The sequence below is a fragment of the Balaenoptera physalus genome, assembly GCF_965194825.1.
Source record: "Balaenoptera physalus genome assembly, chromosome: 14".
Taxonomy (NCBI): domain Eukaryota; kingdom Metazoa; phylum Chordata; class Mammalia; order Artiodactyla; family Balaenopteridae; genus Balaenoptera; species Balaenoptera physalus.
In genome coordinates, this window is record NC_138893.1 from 39,362,631 (window position 1) to 39,379,218 (window position 16,588).

General features: G+C 45.9%; 1 protein-coding gene across 1 annotated transcript in view; it reads right to left on the reverse strand.

The window, feature by feature from the left end:
- HABP2 (hyaluronan binding protein 2) overlaps nucleotides 1-8,370 on the reverse strand; it is a 37,033-nt gene extending 28,663 nt beyond the window's left edge. The window contains exon 1 of the mRNA XM_082423333.1: nucleotides 8,006-8,370. Within this exon, the coding sequence (XP_082279459.1) occupies nucleotides 8,006-8,074 (69 nt within the window). The 5' untranslated portion in view covers nucleotides 8,075-8,370. The remainder of the gene's footprint in view (nucleotides 1-8,005) is intronic.
- Nucleotides 8,371-16,588: the final 8,218 nt, after the last annotated feature.

A 16,588-nucleotide genomic window follows, 5' to 3' on the forward strand; every position in this document is an offset into this window, starting at 1 on the left:
CACCAGGGATGAGTGGTCACAACTGCCTCAGCTCCTCTTAGAGGGCTGGGAATAGCTGCTTCTTGCAAGTGGAAAGGTAGCTGCTTTGCAATAGATTCAGAGAGACCTCTCTAGATCCAATTGCTGGTCCATCTACAATCGGGCTTTCACAATGGACCCGTGGCTCAGGACTTTGACCTTCCCCAGTTAGAAGCAAATTATTAGCAATGTTAATATCCCACCCCCCAGCCCAGTCACCAGGGAGCATGTCTCATGATCTGGTGTCTTCTAGGCTCAGGATGGTTGGTGGGGAAGGCAGGGAGGGGCAGAGAAAAGGATCCTGCTTCGGAGTCTTACTGATTTACAGTGTAATCTCCTTGAGGGTGGAGGGAGTTGAGGTCTAATCTCTTCTGTCCTATCTTTAATCTAGTAATTATTTCAACTCAGGTTCTTCCTCTACCTTTCACAATTCTAAACCTTCTTGAAAACAAAACAAAAAGGCAGAGGCTAAAAGTCTGCCTTGATGGGTTCCAGGAATTAACTGATAGGAAATATTCTCAGAGGACAGGGAAGCAGTAGAGGGGAGAGGTGGGGCTAGACCTGACCTTCGGGGCTAGAAGCTTGACTTAGAATGAACCAATAGCAGAAAAATCTTTCACCTGGTAGGTAAGAGATTGGGACTCAAATGCCAGCAATCTCTTTCTCTGCAGTTGTTCTACCATGACCGGGTGGTAGACCAGATGTCACTGCACACCAGGAAAGGATTTGCATTGCTTCTAAAGGTAGCTGAGGAGGAGAGAACTCTGCACTGTGGCCAGGTGAGGGTGAGGCTGCTGGGCTGGAAGGCAAGCCAGGGACAGGAGTGCACAGCTCAGCAGGGCCAGTCCCCACTGCTGGACACAGAGCTCAAGGTTAGGGTAAGAGGTGGAGGTGACAGAGGACAGGGTTTGCCAGAATCCCAGGCACCATCCCAACTGCTGCCTCACAACATCCTCCCACTCTGGCCCCTCCTGCAAAAAGCTATGTCATGAGATGAACAACTGTGCAAAGCCTCAGTCATTTTTTTTTGATTGTAAAATATATACTACATGATATTTTTCATTTTAACCATTTTTAAGTATACCATTCAGTGGCATTAATTACATTCACAATATTATGTAACCATTACCACCATCTATAGCCAAAACTTTTTCATCATCCCCAGCATAAAGTCTGTACCTATTAAACAATGACTCTCTTCCTTCCTCTTCCAAGCCTGTAGTAAGCTCTATTCCACTTTGTCTCTATGAATTTGCCTGTTCTAGGTACCTCATGTAAGTGGAGTCATACATTATGTGTCCTTCTGTGACTGGCTTTACTTCACTATGAATAATGTTTTCAAGGTTTGTCCATGTTGTAGCATATCTCAAAAACGTGTTCCTTTTCATGGCTAAATAATATTCCATTATATATCACAATTTGTCTATCCATTCATCTGTTGGTGGATACTTGGGTTGTTTCTATCTTTGGGCTATATGAATAAGATTGCTATGAACATTGATGTACAGATATCTGTTTGATTCCCTGGTTTCCATTCTTTTGGGCCAGTACCAGAAGTAGAATTGCTGGGTCTTATGGTAATACTGTGTTTAACTTTTTAAGAAACCACCATACTGTTTTCCACAGTGGCTACACCATTTTACATTCCCACCAGCAATAAATGAGGGTTCTGCTTTTTCCACATCCTCACCAATACTTGTTATTTTCCATTTTTAAAAGGTTCTAGGCATCCTAACAGGTATGAAGTGGTGCCACTCAGTCTCCTTCGTAGTCACAAGGAATCTCATCCTTGCTTTAGCACACAAGCTGTGCAACGCTGTCCCAGGATCGGCAGCTTCCCTGTGGCTTTGCTTTAATCTGAAGCTCAGGGTGAGGAGGGACGGCTCTAATGGGGAAATCCAGAGGCAAAGGAGAAGGCACCAGCCAGTGGTCCCTGCGGGTGGTTTCCTTCCTGAGGGCCTGCATGAAGCCGTTCACAGGACCACAGCGATGAGCCAGGAGGCACTGTGAAGAGGAGCTGGCCTACACCCTTTATGTGCAAAGGAGGAAGGTCAGGTCCAACAGGGTGACGTGGCTCCTGTAAGGACGCGAGTGGGTTGGGCCAGGGAGGAATTCAAGGCCGGGTCGCCTCACCGTGAGGCTGATCACCTATGCCTGGCTCAAAGCCACCTGTACAGACCTCTGCCCAGTTAACTGGAGGCTGGACTGCAGCTTCACGTGGCGAGCAGGGCTGGGGCAGGGCAGGGAGGAGAGTCCCGTTTGTAGACCCTGGGAATTTCCATTTTTATCTGGGGAGCTTTTGATAAGAATTCAGATCCCTGGGCCCCACTTGCAGGGTTGTGCTTCCATGGGCCTGGAGCGGGCCCAGAACATGCATTTTCAATCAGCCCCCAGCTCACTCTGCCCTTGGCCACGCTTCGATTTTACCTCTCTTAGGCCTGAAGCTCCTGGCCAAGGAGATGGGTGAGTCTATCTTTGCTCCCGTGCAAATTGTTGAATCTCTTTGTGCCTCGTTTCCCCAGTGAAAAAAGAAAGAATTCCCTTACCCACCCTGATGGTTGACTCAGGGGGATTTGTCCGCTCAGGGAGAGCACAGCATTTGCGGTGGGTTACTCTTCAGGTAAGCACCAGCGAGAAATATTGGTACGAATGGTTCATCCCAGGACTTGCGGGGAGGGGGCTGAAGGATTGGTGGTGAGACCATCCAGGGTAAGGAGACTGGATAAAAACAAACGCTCATTTCTGGATGTGATCATGCACTTCGGAACCCTTTGAAAAGGCAGGTGTACAAAAAAATAAAAAACAGAAGAGCCGGTGGGGGTGGAGTCTGAGGCCCACCACATGGGCACAAGCCCCCATATTCACCTCCTTGGCCAGTCGGTTCTCAGGAAAAGCCCAGGGGTTCTCAGGAAAGTAACTTCCCATTGATGGGAACCAACTCCACCCCTGAAGCTGTCTTTACTTCTGCGCTTTCTCTGTTGTGGGACATGAACCGCTGCTGGTACCCAAGCTGATCTGGCTGGTGCCTGGCCAGGGAGAGACATCACATCAAAACACAGCCTGAGAGAGTCATTCCCTTCTCAGTTTTACTGTCATCTCTTCCAATCCCATCACAAAGACAGACTGGGGTGGCGCTGGTAAGTCCCTCCCCTCTACCTCTTGCTAGTCTTCCCTCCTAACAAGGAGAAAGCAGGCGTCAGCCCTGTGTTTTAGCGTGACAGCCGCAGCCAGTTAGAACTCAGTGGCATTGTTTCATTTTCTTTGATTTTCCCATTTATAGTAGTGATGGTTTCCTTTATAAATATATCTATCTAGGTAGACAAAAAGTGAGTCTATTCAACAAAAGTATTAAGAAACTAGTCTGGGCTTTGGCAAAATTTCTAAAGATGGATTCATTCATGACTAAAGTTTTGAAAGCACTGAGCTAATGGGTTAGCCATCTAGCAAGACTTGATCATTCTGGTGTTGGAAAGAAAAGCTTCGGGGATTGTTGAAGGAGCCTCCAGATGGAAGTGGCTTTTCCTCCAGCCTGAAACTGGAGTCTGAGGCCACTGTCCCTCTGGACACCGTCCCTTCCACATTGAAAGTCCCAGTCGTTTCGGGGTAGTGCCTGGCATGGCAACCTCTAACACAGTGGTTATGAGCATGGAACTGGCATCAGGCGGACCTGGGTTTGAATCTCAGCTCTGTAACCTCGCAGGGGGGCCATTTGCACAGATTACTTAATTTCTGTAAAGCTTAGTTTCTTATCTGTTAATTGAGGATAACAGTGGTCCTTAACTCATAGGGCTGTTGGGAAGCTTTACATGAGATAATAAACATAAAGCACACAATACCTGACATATGGTAAAGACTTGATAAACTTAATAAATACTTGCTGCTATGATTATGATAATTAGCCACTGTTGTCAATGAGTTTGAATTTTTTTTTTTTTCAAATTATTAAGTGATTGAGGGGAGCTCACTCAGCACAAACTCTTCCTCGAATTTGTTCATCAGGTCACAAGCACGTCACACCAACCCCCTCCCCTCATTTTTCCTGGGATCTTTGCCAAGTCCTAAGCCAGGAAACCTTGTTATATTAATTATGAAGAAAAAGCATGTTTTATTTAAAATCCCGGCTGCCGAATATTCTGCCATGCTGTTTCTCTGTGACAGCAGAATTGCTTTTGCATTTAGGAAACTCTAATGAATTGAAAATATAAATATATCTGTGCCTACATACACATGTGATTTCCTGCGACCTGGTTTCCCTAAATACCAGTGTACACTGCCAAAGCTAATGAGTTGGACTTGTGCTTAGGATCAGGTTTTTTTAAAATCTATAAGAACATGCAGTGCAACTCAGTCCCTCTCTTTTCCATAAGACTCTGAATGGGTTACAGCAAGAGGAAGTGATGTCTCCTAGGCCTGAAAGAGACTCTGACATTCCGGAGCATCGATGCTTTGAAAAAGGTGGTTCGTGTTATCCCATCCAAGGCCTTGTTTGGTCCTGGGGGCCGGCTAGATTTGGATGCTTGAATTAATCAGACACTGAGCCCTGTTATCTGACCATCCAAAATTGGCTCTAATACCTCAGCATCCACAGTGTTTCTAAACAATAACCAGACAAGCAGGCTCTCCCTCCATTTCTTGCTCTTTTTGCCTCTCTTTCCGAGGTAGAACGAGGTAGATAATGTACACCTATCAAGCAGAGAGGGTGCCAAAAATAGAGAGTGCTGGGGCCCGTGGGATCTGGGAGGCTTCAGCTTCTAATATCAGAAGCAGTAGTTCCTTCTCCCCTTGGTGCCGTGCAAGAATGGGAGCCTGTGTTACTAGAATCCCTGATTTTCAAGAAAAGCTGGGGACCTGTATTGTTATGTGAAATGTTCTGATTCTCAGATGTCACCAAGCAATTGAAAGGAAACGAAAATACTCTTCAGGCTGAACTTCTACCCACCAAATAAAACTCGGGCTGTGAGTAGAATGTACCCCAAGCTGCCAATTTGCAACCTCTGGTCTATGCAGACATTTTTGTGACTCTCTATCTAGGAGAATTCTGGAGTTCTAGAGTTCTTGGACTCTAAACTCTAAACTCTAGGGTTTAAAAAGCTTAGAAATGGGGGCAAACATGCATTTTAATTGTAAGGCCCGCTGTTGCAGATGGGCTGAGATAAGCAGGGCAGACCCGACAAGCTTGTCCTCTGGCTTATGACCCTAGAAGAGGTCAAATTACATTATGGCTGAGGCCAGTGGCACCGCAAATCACCCTTAGAACCACAGCAAGAAGAGTTGTCTAAGCCCTGGGGACGGGGCACATACAGTTGAGCGGGCCTCCTGTGATGGGCGAGGAATTGGACAGAGCTGGGTCTCTGTCCTGGCTGGGAAGTTAGTTCAACATCTTTGGGCTTGTTTCTCCTTCATAAAACGGGAATAACAATACAAGACCATGCTGGGGACAGGTGTTCAAAACTGACAGGTAAGGAAAAACAAATCTAGACCAGACCAGGAAGGCACTAAGAAGGATTCCCTGGAATCCATGGCAACTATATTTGACTGCATCTTTTTTGGATCGTAGGTATCTGAATAAAAACCTAAGTTAGAGACGAGCCTACAGAGAAGTCTTCATATTTTATGTTGCATGATCTGAACTCGTGAGAGGGTCTCCAGGCATCTTTCCAATGGGCAGCAATCAGAGACCCTTTGCTTTAAAGTTTCAGAGGCACATGAGTCTGTTATGCTCCAACCAGCAAAGAGGCCCCTGGTCTAAGAGCCTCCCATCCCTACAGGAAGGACCATGCCCTGAAGCTATATGGACCAAAGAAAGCTCATCCTCAGCCAGGGCCCCAGGCAAGAGACCTTACCCAGACAGATGGACACCAGCCATAGTCTAGGACTCAGCTCTGCCACCTCCCAGCTTTGTGACTTGAGGACACGTTACCCAGGTCCTGATCTGTAAACTGAGATCAATAACAGTACCTATTTCTTAGGGTCCTTCTGGAGGACCCAAAGACCAATGCATCAAAAGCACAGAGCCTGGCACACAGGATTTTTCATTAAATGGTAGCAGTTGGTTATTATTTTTAGCTACATGGGGCAGAAGAGGCCACCCTATCCATTGGGCTATGTGGCCCCTTCCTTCCTGCTGATGCCTCAAACTCTCTAGACATCTGAGTGAGTTGGCCACTTTCCCCTGGATGTCTGTGTACTGGCCTATGGGACACAAGCTGCCCTCCCGACCACCTGTCTGGCACACATCTGGAGTAAGAAAACATTCCAAAGCCCTGAATCCCCTTTTTGGAATTGACTAATCTCATTGCCCAAAGGCTATCTCTCGTATTTTGTCTTTTATCCATTATTGACTTATATTTTCATCCCTAACCCTAAAAATTCACTGGGGCTTGCAAACAAGGGATTTGGGGGGAGCATTATCTTTTGGTGAATTTCAAACAGACTGCATCCACTCTCTTCCTTGCCTGCAAACTTTAGGATCTAATTCTTTCTGACTGGTCCTTTCTCCGGGCCCCTTGTGAACCTCTGTTAGTTTCCATCGCTTTTCTCTAGACTTGCGGTATTTCTGCAGGATCTTGGCCCCAGACATCCAACAACAATCAGTGATGTAGGGGGTTTGATAACAACCGGTCATTGTAGCCACACCACACACACACACACACACACACACACACACAGACACGCAGGTCATCACTGGAAAAGAAAACTCTTCCAGAGGTGAGTCATTGGCAGCTTAATATGGAACTAAGGTAGATGTCTGAGTACAGTTTACCGAAAGGGGAGGAGAAGCTCTTGTTTTTAAAGCGTGCTAATCAGAAAACCTGGAATTTAATCTGCTTCCTGCAGGAAAATCTCTATGGAGTGAAATGGGAAATAAGATGCAAAGGTATTTAATGAGATAAATAGGTTATGACTGTTATTTCAGTTCTCACCCCTTTCTTGTTCTCTATTCAAACCCCCTCCACTCCAACAAAGGGGTGCATTCTCTGATTTTTATAGAGAACCCGTATTCACTTTGGAAATCTCAAAGGAAAAGAGCTCACATTTATTGAAAGCCACATGCATTGCCCCATTTAATTGGTTTCGACCCTCCCCAAATCTGGGGGAGATTATCACTAGGTTTGCAGTAGAGGAAGCTGAGGCTCACAGAGATGATGTTACTTGTTACTTGTTCCGCAGCTAGAAGGCGGCAAAGCTGAGATTCAAACCCTGGCTCCCAAGCCCACGCTCATGCCTCCAACCCATCCAAGAGGCGCGACGTCTGGTGAAGGCCCTCTCTCACATGTCCACAGAGACCCAGCTAACACTCTTGGACCACAACGGCGCACAGCAGGAGCCGACACCTCCACAATTCCCCTGCTCCCAAATGTCTTGAGTCCCCCATGTGAGAACCCCTGATGTCCCTTTCCTTCCATTCTCACCACGACCTCCCTGGGGCCCCTGCTCCTCTCTGCCCCATTCACTACAGCCATGGTTACAGGGTGATGGGAGAAAAAGTGCTGCCCACAAAGCTTCTCTCCAAATCTAATCCATCTAAGTAGACGTGTTTCCAGCGGGATTCTCCTCTAGAGCCAAAGCACAGGGATTCTTACCCTAGTGTCACCTGAAATAGCTGGAGAACGTGGTATGTGTGTTGGCATGTACAGAGAGAGAGTTTGTAGCTTTCAGCAGCTTCCCAGAGGGATCTCTGAGATCCATGCCAGATCACAGCACACTGCCTTGGCAGATTTTCTTGCTCTGATCTCCTTAGTTGGAAGGTGTTCATGGAGACTCTGCTCCAAGGGGGCTCAAGTCAATCGCATGGCTTCATGGAACTGGCCCCTTAACAGCAACCAACATGACAGGCCTGCATGAGCCCTTGAAATCAGGACATATTCGACCTGGCAACACCAGCCTTTCACAACTAAGAGTTTCTCAGCACTCCTGGCCCAGCTGGTTTGGTCCTCCTAATAACCTCAGATTCTCTCAACTACAGATATTTGAAAAGAACACTTACCCCAAAGGCTGTCTTTCCCGCCAGAAACATTAACAGCAGAACATGGAGATCAGACATTCTGGCAAACATCTTTGTAGTTTAAGAACTCTTGTTTTGCTCTAAAAACAATTCCTTTTGTTGTCTATGCCTTTAGGGGGGAAAGTGTCAGTCTCCAAGGATTCAGGAGCAAATGAAGAGGATGCAAATTATTAACTAGGCATCAAATACTGTTTAATGTTTAATGTTTTGCAAACCAACTATCTTGATTAAACAAATGGTAACTTTGGGGCTGGGCTGAGTCACGGGGGTGGTTTCTTTTCTGGAGAGAAAGCAGCAAAGTGCCCCTGGCTGCTGGGGTTGGGGGTGAGGGGGCGGCTGCTGAGGGTTCAGCGCAGAAGGCCCGATGGTCCACTAGCATCCCAGCCGCTGGGTGAGAGCCCTAATAGCATGAGACTCCTGCCACAGGCCTCGGACATCGCTGATTTGAACAGAATGTTAATGGAGCTCGGATTCACCAAATCTCACACAGAATTAAGGCATGGATGGGCTCCTAATAACATCACGCTTTATATTCATGAAAAATAAATTAAAGGATGCAAAACTGCTATTGACAAACATTGATTCTGGGCCCTTTGAAGCATTGCCCATGGTTGTTTGTTGGCTTCAAAAGTTTTCTTTTAAATTTCATTACATAAGGTTTTAACTTTTTAATTAGTTTTTTTTTTCCCTTTCATTGGAGTCTTTCTTTGATCAAGAGGGGGGAAAAAAACCCATGGTGCTCATATTTGGGGCCAACTGTTTCCTACTTTCTTTTTATAGCTGCACTGGTTACAGGTAGCACTATGTAGAGCAACAGTTACCTATGAAGCGTGGGTGCTGGTGGATACAACTGACCTCTTTAATAGGCATCACTGTGAGCTCCTGCAAACACCTCACTGCCCACAATAATCTATGCAAGGGCTCCAGGAATCCTCTCACCTGAGTCCTAAATCCAGGTTCTGAAACCCTGCTGCCGACCAAGGCGGGGGCTCACCTGGGCCTCCTGTTCACCCATTTACCATCCCTACTTGGCACGTGTACTTGGACTCCTCAGTGGCTGCTTCCACCTTTGGAGGCCAGGTTGCTGGTCATGGAGGGCCCCAAAGGTACCAGCCCAGGAGAAGGCCAAAGTCAGTGCCCCAGCCACCAGATAGACAACCCTTGAAGGACAAACCAAGTCCTGCCACCTTACCTCCTAAATTACCCCCAATTTGTCCTTTGTTCTCTATTTTTTTTTGTCTCCACCCTCATTTAGGCAGCCGTCAACTCACTCCTGGTCAACGTCCATCTGATCCCTATAATACATGTACACTTTTCTGGAAAAGATCCTCTCTAACCTTCCTCTATTCTTCCCCTAATCCTTATTCCACCCCTAACTCTGTTCCTAACTCTAACCCCGATCACTCTTTAGCAAGTTCATTTAGATAGCCACCTGGTTCATCCATCTTTTGGATTTCAACCCAAACTTTACTTCCTCAGAAGCCCTGCATGAGTTTTTCCTTCATGGCACTTATCAGAGTTGTAATTGCATACCTGTATAGCTCTTCCATTAATATTTGTTTCCCCACTGCCCCCGATGGACCGAAAGCTCATGAGATGGGCACTCTGTTTTGCTCACCATTGAATTCCTGGCAGGGATGCCTGGCACATGGCTGGCTCATGACAGGTGTTCAATAAATACACCGTGAATGAATGAGCAAAGGAATAACCGCTGTCTTACAGTGATAGTTGGATACTTTGTAACCTGGGCGCCTTAGATAGCATAGCCAACTCAATGTGAAAAGGAAAACTGGGTATGGAAAGCGAAATAATTTGTGCACTTGTAAACACCCTTCAGTTTATTCATGGACACTACATGAATATTGATTGATTATCCACTGACGATCTGCTGTGAGCCTGGCATTGGCAACACCAGGATAGAGGAGGTAGATGTGAACTTTGTTCTTAAGGAACATGCATTCTGGTCGAGGGGGAGTTAGGCGGACCATGAAAGAGTAAAGAAGTTAATTTTAGTTAGTGATAAGTCTGAAAAAGAATGAAGCAAGGTGATGGAACAGAAATCCTTGTGAGTGGGAGGCTTCCATAGACTAGGAGGTGGCAAAGGTGGGGATAGTGGCTAAGTGGGTCCTTGGTGGGGCGTTGACACCGTTGCTGGTTATCTGGTCATAGAGCAAGGGTCAAAGAGGCAGCGTGCACGAAGAGGTTGCTATTTTCCAGGTTCAAAGCTGGAGCCCTTGTAGCGTCGGCTCAGGCTGTAAAAAGTGGAAATGGAAATTCCAGGCAAGTCAAATCACTGAATCACCCATGTGACTTAGGCATCTCTTTTAGCTTCCACAGCCTTGTGTGAACTAGTGACTGTCTAACTTTGTGGAGAGATTCCCAGAAAACAAACCAGAAGCTTTTCTTCCTGTGTGAACAGGAAGTGACCCAGTGAGTTTGTTGTTCACCTTTAGAATCCGGATTCATTTCCCTGACATGTAATCTTCCCTTTATCTCTAGCAAAAAGTGAACAATTGTGCTCTTTGTGTAGTAGCCACAGGCCTCTCACATATTGTCTTATGTCTCTAAAATTTTATTATCATGACAATGTGCAACTGAATAAACATCTGCAGGTAGCCTGAAAAGAGAGAATTCTCTAAAAGATGCTTAATCCTTTTAATTTGGAAGGACAAAAGACTAGTTTATCATGTGATATGATTTTATCTGGGGAGTTGGAACAAACCTACCTGGGATCTCTGTTTTTTAAATCCAAACACAGAGACTTCAGCCCTCACCCCAGCGGGGGTTTCAGATGTGATCAAGTCAATCTATTCTCTTGAGCTCTGGGGAGCTCGTGTAGGGTTTTCTCATGTGTAGGGTTACATGCTGCAGGAGAGAGACTCTGTCCTGCCTCAGGAGGCCTTGGGACTCTGGTTCTCTAGCAGGCTGATTCTTCCACCCTAAGGGAAGAATCTCTCACAATGTCCTTGCTGGAGACCCAGCCTTTGATGTACTGGGTTACATGACATCTGTTGGGCCTGGACCAACCTGCTTCATGTTTATTGTTTATAACACGTTACAGAAAAACTCGAATGAACTTTTTGGCCAACCCAGTAACAACAGTCCTCTTCCTGCTAGGCCTTCAGGACGGGAAGGTAGCAGAGGGGAGGGCCTAAGAACAGCAGCCCAGACTCAAAACTGACGTGGGGTGAGCCCCGGCTCCACCACATCCCCGCTGTGGATAGCTGGCCAATCATTTACTCTCTCTGAGTCTTGGTTTCCTCGTCTGCAAAATAGGGATGTTATGGTTCCCACTTCATGGCGTTACCTCGAGGTGTATGTGAGAGCATAAAGGTAAGGGGCTAAGTACAGCAGCTGGTGTAGAGCAGACTTTGCAAAATACACTGGCTTTGGTAACAGGGATGGTATTTCCTGAGCCCCCAGACCCTCACAGATGAAAGGACCTGTGTTCAGTGAGTCTAACCTCCAATCCAGGAACAGGAATGACTGCCTTCTCGGGGGGACCCTTGTCTCACTTGTCCTCTCTAGAACAGGGGTCAACAAACTTCTGAAAGTGCCAGGTAATAAAAATTTTAGTTTTTTTCTGGCCCTCCAGTGTATGTTGTGAGTCCTCAATGCTGCCATTTTAACACAAAAGCAGCCACAGCTAATACATTGGGCGCTCCATATCCAGGGTTCTGCATCCGCAGATTCAACCAACCACGGATCAAAAATATTTTTTAAAAAGTTCTAGAAAGTTCCAAAAAGCAAAACTTGAATTTGCTGCATGCTGGCAACTATTTACATAACATTTACATTGTATTTACAATTATTTATATAGCATTTACTTTGTATTAGATATTATAAGTAATCTAGAGATGATTTAGAGTATACAGGAGGATGTGGTGTAGGGTTTATGCAAATACTACACCGTTTTATACAAGATACTTGAGCATCCATAGATTGTGGTATCTATGGAGGGTCCTAGAACAAATCCTCCCCAGACACCGAGGGATGACAGTACTTATGCCACTGGCCATGGCTATGTTCCAATAAAACCGTATTTGCAGAAAGAGGGCCATAGTTTGTGGATCACTACTCAAGGAGAGAGAGCTACAGATGTAGCCAGAGCATCACGCAACTTGAGGGGCCCTGGAAAACAATGGAGACACATTGGGGAACACGGGAGGAGGCCCTGGGCGGACGATGTTGCTGCCCTCAGAGTGTTTACCCAGAAACTATGCCCCCCCGAACCCCAGAATCATCAGAACTTCTTTGTGTGGTGGGGGGACTAAAGATCATTTGTCATTCTTTCTACAAGGATTTATTGAGCACCTACTATGTGCCAGACAGTGCTGTTGGGAATACAGACGACAGACTAGGTGTCAGCCTCATGGAGTTACCTTCCCATGACGATCCTCACTCAGAGTCACGTGGCTGGTCTTTGGCTAACTTGTTCAAGCCATTCCTAATCAGAGATGACATCATGTAGGGACACGTCACTGCTCCTTCCCGTTGTTCCCAGAGACCTCTGCCTGATCCATTCACTTCCAGGGGCACCCTCTTTTGGGGGGAAGGGGGGATGGCTTGTTAACTTGGCGTGGGGCAGTAATCTTTCCCCAGACTACCTCACACCACCCCCCCCAACCCAGCACGGTTCAGCGTGCTCAGATCCATTGTACCACACGCCCCATTCTCTGACCTGGAAGATACTAGGGTGCTTCTCACCCCATGTTTGTGAAAAGAAACCAGCATTTATGGAGCAGCTTCTGTGTTCCAGGTGCTTTTACAATTCTGAGCTCATACAGTCTTTGTAACTACCCTGAAAGGTGATTTGGCTCATTTAACAGATAAAGAAACTCAGAGGCTCAGAGAGGTTAAGTAAATTGCCCAAGGTCACAGAGCTTGAGACAGAGCCAGGTTTGAAGCTCTTCCCACTCTACCGCACGGACTCGAGAGTCTTAGGGGGGTGGTTTTGCCCTTTACCCCAAGCCACCTAAGAACTTATTGAAGGAAACAACTTGTCTAAAAGTAAAGATTGCCCATTGCCTGACCAATTTCCATGTTCTCGTCTTCCTTACTATCACTTATTCTTAGGGGTGGCAATGTGCCCAGTGTTTACAGAAACCGTGTCCTCCAGCAACAGCAGCCACTCGTTTTAGGCTGGGTTTCCTGGGAAACAGAGATGCTGAGATTTGTGGGCGGGAAGTTTGTCGGGTAGTACTCTCAGCACCAACACCCATGAGGGAGGGAGGGAAGGAAGGCAGTCACAACAGACGCCCATTTCACGGAATGTTCTGGAGCTGGGATGGCCTTCAGTGTTGTCCTGCCATGAGCCAAGGGGGCTGGGACTTTGTACTGGGACCATCTTGTCACTGGTTAGGGACTCTGCCTGTGAAAGAGATGTGAGTTTGGACAAGGCAACCCTGGTTAAGAGTAACGCTCAGAGAGGAACGCAGCTGAGAGCCCCTAGCAGCCAACACCTGGCCGCTGAGAAAAAGAGGGCTTCACTTGTGAAGAGGGGATCTGGTGACACACTGCAGAACATCCACTCCAACTATTAACTGGGAATTTACCCCGCATCCCTTAGTTCAAATATCCAATTCAGGAAACCTGAATGGCTTAGCCAAGTTTTGAATGAACATCCCTAGTCAATACTTGGCCTAATCAGAGATGGCTGGAGCCACAAACATGGCCACACTGCTCCAGGTCCATGGCGCAGACAGTGACAGATGTTTAGTTGAGGTAATCAATATCAAGGAGAAAACCAGAATGCTATTATGGGAATCATAAACTCTACGTAGTTATTAAGCAAGCCAAGCTATAAATTTATAGCTAAGCTCCCTGCTGGCCAGAGGAAATTGAAAACCCTGATCGTTTGGCATGATTTTCATTATACTTAAGTCAATTTTATAAGAAAAACAAAGATACGATTTTTTTCCAATGACCAATTCCAGGTCAATTTTTGTTTTTTAAAAACCTTATGATCTGATGAGCACAAGTTGGAGTTGAATAAACAGGATGGGGAACCTCGCAGACACACTGGTGATCCTGGATTCCACACGGTCCCTCAGCATCACCCGTGAAGGGTCTCTGTCTCTCAGGCCGAGCCAGGAGTCTGGATGAACCTATGACATAGATTTGCTTCTTTTTCTCAGAAGCAGGTGTTGAGTCTCTAGCACATAGTAGATGCTCAAGAAATGCCATTTGGAGGATGGGAAGAATCAACAGCCTCTTGCAATCCTCTCCAACTTAGAAAATGGCACCAGTATACACACGGCTTTTCAAGTTGGAAACCTGGAAATCATCATTTGACTCTTCCTCTCCTTCCCCAAACCCAAATTATCAGCATGTTTCCACCTCCGGAATGCATCTCAAATCCTTCTAGCACCTTCCACCCTAGTCCAGGCCCACATGATTTCCTGCCTGATCTCTTGCAATAACTCCTTCACTGCTCTGCCTGTTTTCACTCCTGCCTGCTCTTAAATCCATTCTCCACCGTATGATAGCGTTATTGCAGAAAAGCCTAATCAGATTACGTCATGCCCCAGCCTAAAACTCTTTGATATCTTTCTTTTGCACTTAGAATGAAATCCCAAATTCTTATTGAGATCCCGTTTGATCTAGTCTCATTGTGGGTTCTTCTCAGATATGCAGTATTCGCTGTAAGACCAGAGACCTCGTCTGTCGCGTTTACTGACCTAACTTATCCCCTAGCCCAGGGCCTGGCATGGAGTGTCAGTACTTATTTGTTGGCTGAATGGATGAATGGATGGTTGGTTGGTTGGATAAGTGGATGGATGAAGGGACAGTGGGCAGCCATGTTTGATCAGATGTCAGAAGCCTCTCTTTCGGCAAGGGCTCACCATGGACTCCAAATTCAGAGCTGTCTCCCTCTTGCCAAAGTGATCCCTGGTCTTCGGTCATTGGTAGTTCTGGTTCCTGTGATCTATGAAGTTTGGAAAAATATAATAACCACTGATGCAAAACAACTGTGTAACCTCCAAACACAACGCAGCCCAATATAATTAAACACGTCAGGATCTTCACACAATAATTGATCTGACAATTTGTGCTTCTTTCCTTTCTTTGGTCTTTCAGTGCAGCTTCAATCTTCCCTCTTTCATTTTAAATTTCCTCTGTTCAGTGGTTGTCTATGGCAGAGAGTGTATTTTCCGCCCCGTCAATCTCTCCCATCCCATCAGTTCTATAGAAACACAAGATCCCCCTTGGCCCTCCAGCCTCACAAAGAGCTATCGCCTGGGTTGTGTGATGCTTCTTGTTCTAAGTGTGTCTTTGATTTATTAAACATTTTTGAATAAAATTCTACATACATTTTACATGTTGAAAAGTTTCCCCTCCCTTCGATATAATAGAAAACCTGAAAGAGAGGAGGGATCTTGAGATTTAGGTGTCCCTTTCTGTCTAGACTTGTGGGTATTCTGAATAGAGGGTGCAGTGAAATTTTCAAAAGCCTTTTCTCTTTTGGGGAAGGCAGACCTCTGAGCATTTCTCTAAAATGTACATTTTCTAGACACTGCCTGACATTGACATCTTTCCTAAGCACATTTTCTTGCTGCCTCTGTGGTGCAGTGGCAAGAGCCTGGGTTGGAATCAGAAAGAGCCAGTGGCAAAGCTGTTTACTTGCTGTGTGAGCTTGGGCAAGTTGCTTAACCTCTCTGAGCCTGTCTTAAATATGTTTTTTTGTGTTAAATGAGAATATATATGTGAAAGTGCCTAGCACACAGCATGCACTGGATTTGTGTTCATTTATCTTTCTCTCTTTTCCATTCCATTTCTTGGTTTATTTGTAATTTATTATGGAAACTGTACATCTTTCTCCAAATTGGCATGATAGTCAATGAAGCAAGTTCTTATAAAACGAGTTAGACAGAATTGGAAACATCAACACACACACACACACACCTATGTGATTTGTCTTCCTGAATCATGCATTCTTTCATTCATTTTAGGAGACTTCATTGAGTGCTGGGTGCTATGGCAGCCTAAGTTGCCTAAGAGACTTCTGTCTCTGTTGAGAAAAGACCAAGTAGGCCAATCTGCAGACATCTAGGAAAACAGGTTTTTGCGGAGGCCAATTCTGAGCTGTGGAGATTGGAGGAAAGCACACTAGAAGAATGATAGGTGCAAAATGGGTTCAATTAGTCATTACAGGATGGCTCTCAGCTAACACATACTTAATCACCCACTCCAACCTCAGGCCGCTCAGTAAAGCCAGTTGCCGTATGGGTGACTCCTATCTATCACCAACACATATTTCTTGTGTGTCCATCACTGGGCTTAGCTCTGTGGATGGAGGTTGGAGGACAGACCCCCATAGGCTCACTTTCATGGTCCTCACACCCCATCTGGGGAAACGTTCCTTAACTTTTCTCTACGACTCAGTTTCCTCATCTGGGACATGAGGACAATGTTAATATGTATCTCATGGGGTTCTTAAGATAATTAAATGGGTTATGACGTGTCAAGTTCAAAGTGCTTGGATCATGCCAGACCATAGTGAGTGCTCTAAGGCCATTCGTTAAATGACCCACCCTCCAGAGTGTCTATGGTGGGGTTTCACAT